Genomic DNA, 14,043 nt, shown 5'->3' with positions numbered 1-14,043 from the left:
GACCAGCACATGTGAAATGGTTTAACCATATGTTAAAGGGATGTTCTCTTTTACAACATGATCTCACGCAGACCTGCATCCTTTAAAGGCGACAGATACCATCTGTGTTACTGCTGCTCACTCCCATCACTGTCAGTCTCTGAAGGGCTTGATGCGTGCAGCCATGAGAGTTGAGGTCGCTCTAAAATCGTACAGAAACATGCTGGCTTTACCTTTGACCTTTTTTGCCACCCTGCAATCTTTAGCGCAGAGGTTAGACAGCTAAAGTCATCACTGACACATAAAGCACCTTAAAAGGACAGTTTGATCCAAATTCAAAAGCACATATTTGTCCTTTTACCTGGGAAACCAGGATGAGGCTTGTGCTCATGACAGAGTAAGATGTAAACATCAATGGCATCCTTCTCGACTGCGCTGTAACATTTGCTAGCTTAGTGGTGCTAGTTTAGCTAGAAGTACAGTAGATGCACGCTTCCTTCTACGTGTTGACACAGTTGCCGGATTTGTTTCGATAGAAAGAAAATTGTTCCTACACGAAACTGCTTAAAAAACAGTTTGTAGATTATTTTGATGTCATGATTTCAAAGAAGAGACATTATTGTTGATTTTTGTTAAATGTATTTTTTCTGTGCTTTGAGCTCTACAGGCCGAGTGCCGTCTAGATCGATATAGTGAAGAGAAGGTAGACATCTCTATGGCCGATATCTCCAACACTCTGCAACTCACACTAAAATCTTACACAGCACTACAAGTGAGTTAAAAAAAAATATGCTTATTTGATTTGGGGGGTAAACTGTTCCTTTAACAAAGCTCATAGTTATACTTATAATACTTTGATATCTTGTGATTTTCCACTTTGCAAGGCTTAAAAAAGATGCAAACACTGTAACACTGCATGTTACATTTAAATATAAAACCACCTGCAGTGACAACAAAGTCCAGCACAGCATGCCACTAATGTGTTAACTGGGAACTGACATCTGGGAGGCATAAACCACCCACATTTTTAGTCACATTTGGCCTTAATGTACCTTTGTGGTTAACATGACTAAGAGGAAAGAAACCTTGCCTGCGTGACAGACATGTTTAAAAAAAAAAGCATATTCATGAGAAGAAAATCTGCACAATCATCAAAATTTAACAAACACTGACCAGTTAAAGCGCCCCATGGTCTGTCTATATGTAAGTGAGATGAGAGGATGGGTGACAAATGGCATGCTACAACAAGCCACTGAACTGTTAGTCTGAGGAAAGACCATTATTGAACTTTAAATAATTGTAAAGTAGGACAGCTATTAGAGGAGGAACTGCTAAGAGCAACATCTGAAATAACCCTTGCGGACCGCAGCTAGACACACAAACTCATGCCTGTTTTGAGAAAAACTAAAGCACATACTTTCCAGACACTTGAAACTTCCTGGCAAGCTGTTCAACAAAGACAAAGAGCAAGTGACGGACAGAAGCAGCAAGAAAGAAGATGTGAAAGATGTGAGTGATCGTATGTGATGACCATCATATCTTTTTCTCTCACACTGAGTTCTTGACCGGACAACCCTGGTTCAAGTCTGTTTACTTCAAAAGGGTCTGTGCACCTCATGCGTCCTTTAACAAGACAATGAAGTCTGAGAATAGCTCTAGGGTTGCTGTCTCAACTTTGCAACCAAGCTAACAAGCATGCAATTTAAACTCTGAGATAGAACAAGAATAATCTGAATACCGAAAAACATCTACACCATAGAAAATTTGGACCAAATTCTATAAGTTAGATCTAATACATTCATATTGTTATTTGGAGAACTGCAGCAGTACAACAGTGTAAAAATACTATATTGACAAGTGATTAATAGGTCTTGCATTAAAAATGTACCTCAAGTATTATCAGCAAAATACTTGAGGTACTTGAGATACTTACATTATCAAAAGTAAAGGAACTCATTTTGCAAAACAGCCCTGTACAAGATGTCATATTATCATAATATTCTACTATCATTGAAGCTTTAAAATGTAAGCAGCACTTTAAAGTTGTAGTTGTGGGTAGAGATAACTTCTTAAAGTACTGTTGGGTAATCTTAGAAGTGCATTGTATAAGTTGTTAAAATGTTTTGTGAGTGAAATCTTTATCTGAAAAATTACCAGTAACTACAATTCTCATATAAATTTAAAGTGGTAAAAAGTATTTTGCCCTGAAATTAAATAGGGTAGCAGTTAATTACCATGTATTGGTAATACTGAAATGAGAGGCACCTCAAAGTTGTACTGGGGTATAGTACTTGAGTACATGTACAGAGTTGCTTATCATCATTGTCATCATGTAATCGTGCCCCATGTGATCTTATGTCAAAACATTTTACTCAAAGGTTTAGAAAAGTTTTTCTCAGACATGTTATCACGTCTGCCTCTTTCACAGGGTGTTTGCTCAGTGTGCCATTTCTCAGCACTTCAGGCCACCAGACTGTGGAGGACTCTCGTCATGCACCGACAAGCTTCAGAGAAATAACTGGCCTCATTATTTAGAGCTTTGGTCAAATGTTTATAAGCGTAACTAAAACTCGGGAGACGTCATATTCACTCCTTGGGTGTTAATGTCTCTAGATTACAGTAAGAGGCTCTGTTACTGGTTATTATCCAAAAGTCCATCTCTGTTCTAAACTATGGTGGGGCCAAGGTTATAAAGAGGTGGATATCATGAATTATTGATGGCACATTCAAATTTCACAGAAAAGGTGAATTTGAATTGTTTTTAAATTGTTTATTTGCCGTGATTTGATTTAAAAAATGGAAAAAATATATATAGACGGTAGATTTATTTGTATTTTCTTAAACAAAGTTTATTAATAAAATTTGTCCTTGATATTGCTGCAGGTGGTTAGGAGCCTACAAGCAGGTACAAAGATGTAACATCATCTCACTGCACCTTCTTGTCTTCTTCTGATTTCTGTGCCAAGGCATGTAGGAAACGACGTGAGACAGAAATGTTCCTGGATGTAGTGCATGTGTGAATAGTGAAAAATCACTACCTGTGCCTGAAAGTCATCCCAGTAATTTTGCAGGAGCTATGTTTGAAAGAGGCTTAACATTTGCACCGACTAAAGCTTCAAAGACAGCATGGCTGTGGCTGAGAGAGCATGCCTGGGAGCCTGCTTTGAAGCAAACATTACAGAATAAAGATAATGATGATAGCCATCAGCAGAGGGTCCGTCTTGAGTGATGTCCAGAAAAAGCTGGTCCTCCTGGCACTGCAATAACCCCAAACCCAGCCAAGATATGAGCTTATGGTTCAGAAATCTTTCCCAAAGAGCAAATAAATGAGTCGTAATTACAATAATGGAGAAAGAGCTCTTTCTGCAAAATATTTTAAAGATCAACAAACAAAAGCCATATAAATACATGCTGAACCTGAAGGAAAGAACAAACAGTATCCTCTCATATCGGGTTACGTCTATTTGGAAAAATGTTGCTCTTGGCTACCAAGGATTTAACTTTGATATCAGTGAGTCCTTATTCCTCCTCCTAATTTTTGTCTCAAATAACTCTTATAAAGCTTTCCATCAGTTTAATGTTTTTGAGATAACTTTCATTTAACCTTTCACCTCAGTACAGGAACACTAGGTAGCTTCACAAGATATTTTAAGATTCTTGAACTAAAATGGTAAAGTTTCATGTTACAGAAAGAGACCGGCTGCTTTTCTGTTCGTCACTCTGTCTGTGGCTGAGCCCAGATGTCAGCTGGTATGAAGACATCTGCCCTGCCAGAGGTCTAAAAGCTTTGGAAGCTCTTGATCCCTGAGGATACCACTTGTCTACTGATGACAGGCTGGATACTGAGTACATCAGGCACCAAGTGACGAAATCCCTCTGGATGTAGACAAGACAAAGAGTTTTAAAAGGACTTCAGGCAAAAAATAGAGCGAATATCTTACACGCACAGGTTCCTGGCTACACAAAAGGGTTGCCAGATCTTTAATAAATATCACTTTTATGTAAATGTTGATTACACAATGGCTATGGAAGATTTGTTCCCTATAGAGTATCCCAGAAATCAGTCCTACAACCCCAACATCCATTAGCATTTCAGCAATTACGGTTCCGTCTCGTCTCAAAATCAATGGGTTTTCTGAAAGTGTTTTTGGTTACAAGACTTAAATAAGGTCTGCAGTTAACACAAGCTGAAGAGACGCTCAGGTTTTACAACATAAAATATGTCAGTAAATACCCCACGGAGAACTTTAAAGCTTTTATGTGTTAAAAAGACTGTTGCTAACAAGTGGCTAAATGAGACTACAGAACGTCATCACACCGAACTATGGCGAACACAGCTTGACAGCCCGTTATGTGTACGTATGTACAGTTATGTTTCACAGACACAAAAGTATTTTTCTGCCACATTAAAGTTATGTAAAGTGAAAATTAAAGTTAAGAAATAAATATTCCAAGTACATCAGATTTGACTGACAGCAACAGTAGAAACAATCCCACAACTGTTATACTCAGATGTTGCCTAATGGGCAGTGTTGTAGTACCACTGGTGGACAGTAACAAAGTACATTTCCTTAAGTCCTGTGCTTAAGCATAGTTTTGGAGTATCTGTACTTAACTTCAGTACTTTTTTATTTTGGAAACATTACTCTGACTATTACATTTCTATGAAAAATCTCATTACTAATTACATTTGTTTTAAAAGTCAGCGGATTATCTTTTTTTTCTTCTCTAAAATTGAAAAGTCTATAAACTGTGATCATGCAGTTCTTTGTGCAGTTTGTCGAAGTGGTGTTCCCGTACCTCTACCTCGCATATGCGCTACTCAGATTGAGCAGCTCATTTGCAGAGACAAGTAGAGAAGAGGGGTCATCAGCAGGCGGATATATTTGGTTATGCGGTGTTGGAAATGGCTACAGCAGCAGATGGAGATGAAGATTCCCCACCAAATCACCCATGGCCTTACCTTAAGTCCATGTTTGAAGTTTTTGTGATGTAGTATGATTTGTATTATTGTGATTTTCAATCTACAAGTTCCACAAGTAAGTCAGTGCATTCAGCTTGTTGGTTTAGAGTCCTTCAGTTCTGTATGTGTATTTTGACAATTTACAACAATGCCTTCAGTTTAAAAAAAAAACAAAACTTTGAATACTTAAGTATTTTCAAAAGCAAGTATTCCAGTACATTTGCTAAAGTAATAATTTGACTCAGCAACTTTCACTTGTATTGGACTAATATTTGAACAGGAGTATCTATACTCTGACACAGGTAATAGTCATTTACTTTGTCCACTACTGTGAGTACTCAAGATTGAGCTCTTCAGTCAGGAAAGAAATTTACACATGTACAATGACTTATCTTTAGAAGTCTCTATCAGTCATGTCAGATTGCACAACCCTGAAATGATGTTTCCTACTGTATGATAGTATCTTGCTTTGAAAAGTATGAAGCTGAGGTAGGTGACCCATTCATAGAAATGGGATTTATGTCTCTAAAAGTACAAGAAGAGCCTCTGGGCATCAGTCGTTGCCTAACTGCAGAGCTGAGGAACATAAAAAAACAGTAATTGTCTCACACATCACTAAAGCACAATACTACTAAAAGGCAAAACACATGACAGCTTCAGACAACTATTGAGAGTGGGGGACTAATTATCCCCTTTGAACGACATAAACACACCATTTGCTTTACACAAATACAGACGAGCCACATCAAAAGCTCTTTGAGGGATATAACCACATGTGACCAAAGAGGAATGCTTACATCGCCATCTAAAGTGGTTAAATGATGAGTGAATATCTGCAGCCCCGATTAGTCCTCAGCCACATCCTTGACTGTGGCTTCAGCTTTTACATAAACATGACAGGAGAATAAGCCGTGATTGACACTTGTGTGCAGCATGTGGACCGCAGCAGTAACTGAATTATAACTGCGGCTTGTGAGAGCAGTGTGCACTCGTCTACATGACACGGTTATTTATTAAGCATGTGACAGAGTTACAACAAAATGGTATTTGCCTGACCATTGCAGTGTTCTTCACAATGGCAGCACTATATATCAGAGGCGTCACTCAGTTAAAAGAGTAATTCATTAAAAGTGATGTTATTGCTCTTTCTACAATGAGCCACTTTGTACTCAGTCTGCAAGCTTATTCCCTCTGCCCTCAGGACACACAAGTGACCGGTATTTGGCACAAGCAGGACCTCAAAAAAGGGACAGCTGTGAGTGTATTCTTGCCTGTGTCCGACTCCCATATTCCCAAACGCTGCCCCTGATTAGGCAGAGTCACTGTCAGCCCCACACCCTTCGTCCAGCAGCCTATTCTATGCCAATCACAGGGCAATATAACTGCCGGATAGTTTACGGGCTGATGGCCTCCAATAGAGGGAGGGTCAGGGTGCGGAGGTTTGCTGCATAGATCTATACCAGCAAGGGCCCCTAGGTGCCCATTGTTGACAGCTATCATTCACAATGCACAACAATGCTGGAGGGGGGCAGTTGATGTCTGCACCGAAATCAATCAGTGTAGCTCAGGGGCCGCCTGGAAGAAAAGCTGAAAGGGATGGGAACCAGTAAAATGATGGGATTAGGGGTGAGTACTGCTTAAAAAAATATGATACCACTATTTTTTTAAAAGATACAGATACCAACAGAGTACCTCATTTGATATTCATAAAGTGAATGGAGTCGTGTTTTGTATAGCCATGGTTTTGACACTGCGCTTGAATTCATCACAGGCTGTGTGGGCTGTCGCTGCTGCTGTGGGAGTGTGAGCTCCAGGGACAGTTGTGAGAATCCATCTGATGACAGACCATACTTCTAAGCTTGATTTCACCTCTGCATGCATATTCGACATTATCTAACTATGCGAATGCAGATGGGCAAGGAAAATCCAGCCTGTTCTTATTCCAAACTTATGAAATACCGCTGCTGAGACAGTGCTTTTGGTGCAAGTTTGTAAGGCCAAAAGGCACCTTTTGTGTGCGCAAGAAATGCTGCTGGATGCCGACAGGTGAGAGCGGCAGGGCAGGTCCGATTGCGGTTTATCATATGCTAGACAGCACCTGCCAAGTAAGCCTGATTCACGCATGGACGGCATCACTTGAGAACACAGCCGGACAGCACTGGTTGCGTTTACATAAAAGTATCGAGCACCGACAACCAGCCCTAGATGGGTACAAAGATACAAAGATAGCTAAGCAAGAAAAAAAAACAAGAAAAGCAGTCTTGAAGGATGACAGCCAGCAATAAGTTAGAGTTAGGAGAGGAAGAAACACAACACAGTAGTCTCCAGTGTCAGATAAAGATTTTTATCTCCCTGTGTTTACCTTTTTTGTATTTTAAATGAGAACATGAATGAAAGCATAAAAATGTGGCAGGAGCAAAGCAGTTTGAGTTTTGACAGCAATGTCTATTTTCAAAAGCCAAACATTCAAAGGAGAGTTGCTTTTATTTTATTAGATTTAATTTTCTATATGCTCAAATTAATATAAATATATTTTATTCAAAAAACAGTGTCTGACATGTAAATGATCTGGTATCTTAGGAATGTCAGAAACCCATGTGATTACTCTCACGAGATTAACACTGAAACTATAACAATGAGTGAATCTTGTTCTTTGTCCAATACTGCATGGGACAATATTTTGATTGCTTCCTGATAAACTGAGGATCCATACCAACAGCTTTTACATTTCCTCTTGTGTCAGTTACTAGACAAATAGTTGCACGTCTGAAACAACTGAAACATCTTTCATCTACTGCTGATGGCTGGAGTGTTTGAAACACTCACTATTATCGTTACGGAAGCATTAACTGCAATAAAAGAGCATCTTTATCCTTGTCAAGAGACCTTTGAACAATGTTTATTATTATTCCACAAAGATGCTGAGTTTTCTGCATGTGTCAGGATTTTAGGCTTTGGGTTTAAACTCAGTCTTATTTTTCAGATTTAGGTTTAAGTGTGTATCGGGACCTTTATTGTTTCCTCTCATTGTTTCTCATGGTGAGGAGTGACGGATGAGGGGCACTGTACCCCACTGTGTGCACTGACCCTTGCCATTCCACACCATGATACATCCTTGTGTCTGAGTATGTGTACAGAGTCTGCATTCAACTGTTCAACTGTTTAAATGTTCAATTTCCGGTAAATCTATACTGTAAATTTTGTTGATCAGCAAACAGATTCAGCAGATGGATTTAATCTTCCCAATGACCTCCACTAGGCCCATTAGGACAACAAAAGGTGACAAATGGTCTTCAGCAACACCTTAATGGACACGTGTTCATGGATCCACTGTCCTTATAATTAACTCTTCTATTCAAGCATGCAGTAATCAGGTGAACGCCAGGCCAGCTTAGCCACCACAGAGAGCTCTGATCATGTAGAGGACCTGTCAGTGCCGCAGTTCCCATGGCTTGATCATGAGTCCCTTAATAGCCAATGAAGAGGTGAAAGTATAGCTAAAAGGTGTCATGAAGCTACATGTGTGGAACCAGAGAACTCTTTCCAAGAAAATCACGCGTGGATGAAAAAGTTAGATGAACCTGAGGTATCCTGAATGCTGACCAGAGAGCGTAAAATCAGGTCAGACCACTGTAGCAAGAGGAGACTGATTTTAAATTGTCACCGCAGTTTGAACTTGAGTTATGCAACAGAGTCTGCAGTGTCGAGGAGGGCCTAATTTGAGGGAGAGATGGATGATTCTGGTAAAAAGTTGACACTAAGAGGAATTTCCTGTCGTGTGGTGTTATCAGAAAAACAACAGAACTCTCCGCTGTTTTACTTCAACATCTCAAATCCAACAATGGAGTTGCTGATAAAATACTTGAGCTGCTGGTAAAGAAGCCAACTGCTGATACGAGGAGATTCTCACTCACTCGTAAAGAAAGGCGATCACTCAAAAGGAGTTCAGTAGGGAGGCTTGGAGAGCTGACTGAAATGGATCAGAATTGGAGGCTCCAGCAAGGAGCCAAAAAGGTGTTTTTAATCAAATGGCAAGCTGCTATCAGCTTCAATCTGTCTGCAAAAAGGTTTTTATGATTCCTACTTTTACTGTAACAACATGCTGCATCCACTAACACTGGCTACATTTACATTCATACCAATATTCCCCTACACTTCAGAATATGAGAATACTCTGAATTTGATGTGGGTGATGTAAACAGCATATTCCATTTAAATATTCCAAATTGGGCCATTTTCCGAATTTAGCATGTCCAATTAAGACGTGAGATATGCTGGCATTATTCGGGCTTTAGGAGCAATATTTGGGCATGTATGCAGCCGATACCACAGTTTGCGACACACAAACTGTTGCCTGTTGTCAGCTCTGTGTGTTGACATGGATACGTTGTACACAAACCAACTCGCCAAAAGCTTGCAAAGCTGTGGGGTAAAGACGCATACAAAAGAAAATCCCACATTTCTGGACAAAAGGAGAAACACAGTTACTTTTAAACATCATGAAAGACTCTGATATCAACAGGTTTTGGGATAAGCGCAAATATCACAGCAGGGACTTTTTTAAGAAGGTCACTGGTAGAAAACTGTGAAAAATCATTTTTTGATTCAAAGAGTAAAATGAAAAGGAGCTCCATCTGTTCTACTTTTCTATATTTTGACATGATAAATGACATGTTAGGGTGTATTCATCAAGTGTATCGAGTATGCCAGGTTGCATGAAAACAGTAGTGTTAGGAATATTAATTTTCATTAGACGTGGAAACACCTTAGTAGGAATATTGTCTTTTTCGGGAAAAGGGCAAAAACTGACTATTTTTTGCATGTAAACGTGTTCAGTAATGGAAAATGGACATGTGTAGAAGAGAAAGGCTTCATGTAGCTGTACAGCATCTGACAGTTTCACTCACTAATGAAAACAAAAAATAGAAAGTTTTATTCTTACACCTTAATACCAAAAAAATGGTGAAGTTGCATTTTTTTTTTTTAAATGACTAAGAAAAAGAAATGGAGCACAAACATTTGAACAGAAGAAGAAAGAGAGATTCTGAGTACGAAACAAAGTCGGGATGTTTTTACTCACCATACTGGCAACTGGGTCCGTTGAACCCTGGAGGACAGTCACAAAGTTGGGTGGATCCTGCTCGGCACTGACCCCCATTGAAGCACACGCCGTAGCTACACACCGCTGCACACGTAGATGTGGACAGACAGGGTGGTAGAAAAAGAGAGAGACAGAAAAAACAGTATGAAGCAGGAACACCTGGTTGTTGTCAGGAAATGTCAACATCTCCATGTTCAAATGCTGACCTCTTTCTATCAAAGCCTTATCATCGGCCTGTTCACTCCTAACTTAAGAGGAACCGTGATTCTCCTCCATTCACACTAACCAATGTCAGAGGAATCCACTACTTGGCTCTCTTTGAGCTGAGGCTTTTGGCCAACTGGAAGAAATTTGTAAACATCACAAAATCAGAATGTTAAACATGAGTGATGGCAACAGCTTGAATAACTTTTAAAAGGGCAGATCTAATCATTTATTTGTTTTTTTTTTCGGTTTTAATGTAATTCTGTTGCTTTTCAGTTGTGCTCCTTGTATATTTAAATTTTAAAATTAAGATTTTGGTTTAAGTATGCATGTCTAAGCCTCAAAATGCTATTTTCCTAAGCCCTTTCAAAAAATGTTTTGCCATGTGACCTGACATTGGTTTCTGCACGCTGTGGTTGATACTTATAACCCTTTTCCACCAAAATTAGCACACAAAAACAGTAATTTTACTTTGCAGAACACAAAGACCGACTAGTTATCAACACGGCTGATCTGTGAGCTAGTTTGTGTTATTTTGTGACTTTCAGCACTGAGTAATCCTGTCTGCTTCTTCACACTGGAAGCGTGCTGACTGCTATCTATCTCTAGATGATAGACTGACTGTGAATCTATTTGTGTTTAGACAGTACACATGCATTATTATGTTGAACCGAATGCTTATTCACCTGGTTAAAAAACGGTTTGATAGCACCATGTTCCAACTCCAAGCGCACTTGCAAACTTTAAAACTTTTATGTGCCTTAAAAAAGGCTGTTGCTAACAAGTGGCTAAATGAGACTGCAGAATGTCATCACACTGAACTAGGCTGAGCTTTGTAGTAATAGCGACGTAACTGTATTGTAGTTTGTAGCTTTTACTTCTGGCAATTACATTTAGGCCTAAAAAATCATGAAAGCGGTTTTCATTTGGGGTGATTATCTTGCTGAACAAAATGTGGAAGTATTATAAATGTCTGTTAACAACAGAGCTTATTTTCTGCCATAATCTTAAATCCAATGGAGAAATCCCATAGGCTCTTGACGAGGGAACCAGGGCAATGTTGGCTTCCGGGTTGGCCTACAGAAAAACATCATCCTGGAGCACTCTATCAGTGCTCTAACCTTAATTACAACGTCTGAATAACTTCTTGAGTGGGAGTTTCTTTTTGAAAAACACATCAAGAATGCAGATGGACCCAGCCTTTAAGGGAAAGTGGCCTCTTTTCCTGAACAGTCAAAGAATGTTACCTGAGAATGACCTTGATTGATTATCTGAGCTTTGATCATTGTCGCAAACAGTCATCATACAGATGTTCATGGGTGAGTCATGGGACAAAATCTGAGAGCCACAGGGCGAGCGTGGCTCATCCATCTCATTGGAGCCGGCGGCCCCGTGTCCATAAATCCCAAACTGCTCACGCTCATTAGGATGTGAAATTCAAAGAATCCAAGATATATAAACTAAGTAGCTCTGAACATGTGAATCCTCCTCGGAGGTTCCCTACACCAAGACAACACTCACATTAATCATGACAGTCCTTCACCTAAAAATGTGTGTGTGCAGTGCACATACAGTACATGTGAGCTGAAGTCTGCCTGTATGCTTATCTGAAGTGTGTCGAGGTCGATGTCTCTGTGAAGTAAGACACACCTGTTTAAGCCTGGCCTGTTGTTTGCACTCTCCTAAGCAATGTACAGTGATGACAGGCCCAGAGGACTGATGTCTATCATTGCTCCTCCAGACTGGCAACATGTGGACACTGGGAGTAAAAAAAACACAGCCAGCTAATCATACAAGGAATTTAGATGCCAAGCGTTCCCTCAGATGATTGTGAAGAAACCCTCTGAAAGCCTGTTTAACTGTGCGTCTTCTGCCAGATATGCATTTTTCTGCCCATCTAATCCAACCAGAGGCGGCATGACCAATCATCACACCAGGCGCTGACGGTCTGATGCCATTTATTGGCCATATATGGTCAAAGTGATGGTATCAACGTGCCCAGGCCAGCTCAAGCTGAAACAGTGTGAACTTTATCTAATCCCTGTTCTTATTACTGCTACATCTCTTGTCTTTATAATTTCAACTCTTCATTGTAGCATAGCAGTGGCACTTGTAATGTTTTCAATTGTTGTATTATGTTTTTTGTATTTGCCTTTCTGCAAAAACAATATAATGCATGCAGTGTACATACAATTGGGACATACTACTTTGTCATAGCATTACGCCTTGAACTCTATGTCTAAATCGATGTGACCATTTTCCGCTGCGCAAAGAATATTGCAAAATGCAAACTGATGCAATAGGACATCCTGGTATTTTTGGAATACTGCATTTGACATACCATGTATTGGGACAAGGGATGTTAACAGTTAACCGATATATTTTTGCACAGCGATCCATAGGTTGATTTGGATACACCACTGCTACCGATTTTACAGCTGCAGGACTATGATGCAACTTCTAGGGACCACTATGACAACATGAAATAAAGTCTGCACACTAGAGCTCCCTTGTGTACAGTTTATTGACACATCCACATGGATGTGTCAATAAATTGAATAAATGAGCTACAGACTTTTTTCATGTTTTCATGTCTGCTATTCTTCTTGTCCAGCGCCTGCCTCACATGGTTGCCGGATGTACACGACTACTATGCTTTTCAGGGGACTACTACAAACCCAGAACATCAAAGCCTCTGATTGGTCTGGCAGAGGCACTTTTGATGATCGTTTTTTAGCATTTGATAATGTTATGTCAAATATGAAATTGTGCCCAGAGTTAACTTCTGTTGTGTCCAGTGTGTCTGATTTTTCTTATCAGCGCTTCCTGTTTAAAACTTGGCGATGAGACAGACTCAGCTCAGCTAGAAAAGCTCCACTTCATAGTTACTCAATGCAGTTTATTTTCAGGTTACATTATATTAGACATCACATTTTTTTTATTACTTGCCCTATAGAAAAAACACGAGGCGTCACACATGCGCAAACACAAAGGTTGCTTGCTCCGAGCATGTGCTGATGTCAAGCCCTGGCACCTCTTGTATTTCCCATCACTGATGTCTTAAAAATTAACCAGTTAGTTGAAGCAAAATTAACAAACCTTTTTTTCCAGCATACTTAATAGTATGGTAGAATGAGTATGGGAATGCACCAATTGTCTTCAGTTCTGGGAAATTGCGATGGCCATTTTTTGGTAGTTCCAGACATTTTGGGGACAAGATTTTTAGTTTAAGTTTAACAGCATTAGCTGTATCCCTAATCACACAGAAATATCCTCTCCACATAATTCTAACAGAGGTACAATTACTGATAAAAAAAGATGCTGAAGGCTGTGAAAATATAAGCTGACTAAATTCATCTACAGTCTGGCTTCAGCCGTGTCGTGTCAGCAGTGGAAAATAACATAACATTTCTAGACAAAGGAGAAGGACATGAAGAAGTGATGTGTAATAATCGCAGATGAGCCAGAGTAATTTCATCCAGTAGATTCACAGGACTCCTTGGAGACCGGCACTCAGCCTAAACATCCGCCTGTCATCTGGCTCCATCCTCCGACACCTGCTCAACAGTTGGCCCATCAAGAGAGTCTACAACAAATAACCCCCACACAGTATACTGTACACACACAAAACCTTGAACAGACTTCAAGACTACCTCTTTCAGAGATCCACTAAACTGAAGCATATTGTTAAATATTCCCATTCCCTTTTGCTCAATATCAAGCAGACCAAAATTTGTAAAGCCGCTGAAATCCTACTCCAACAGGAAGGACCATCTCACTGCTGCTAATCTGCCCA

At 39.8% G+C, this 14,043-nt stretch overlaps 1 protein-coding gene across 1 annotated transcript in view; it reads right to left on the bottom strand.

The window, feature by feature from the left end:
• The window catches only part of megf6b (multiple EGF-like-domains 6b), a 98,059-nt gene that overhangs the window by 71,684 nt on the left and 12,332 nt on the right, over positions 1-14,043 (bottom strand). Inside the window, exon 4 of the mRNA XM_042506547.1 lies at positions 10,023-10,127. Coding sequence (XP_042362481.1) covers positions 10,023-10,127 — 105 coding nt within the window. The remainder of the gene's footprint in view (positions 1-10,022; positions 10,128-14,043) is intronic.

This window comes from Plectropomus leopardus, chromosome 2, assembly GCF_008729295.1.
Source record: "Plectropomus leopardus isolate mb chromosome 2, YSFRI_Pleo_2.0, whole genome shotgun sequence".
Classification (NCBI taxonomy): domain Eukaryota; kingdom Metazoa; phylum Chordata; class Actinopteri; order Perciformes; family Serranidae; genus Plectropomus; species Plectropomus leopardus.
Note: the sequence above shows the minus strand (reverse complement) of the source record. Positions and strands in the feature narration are given on the sequence as shown.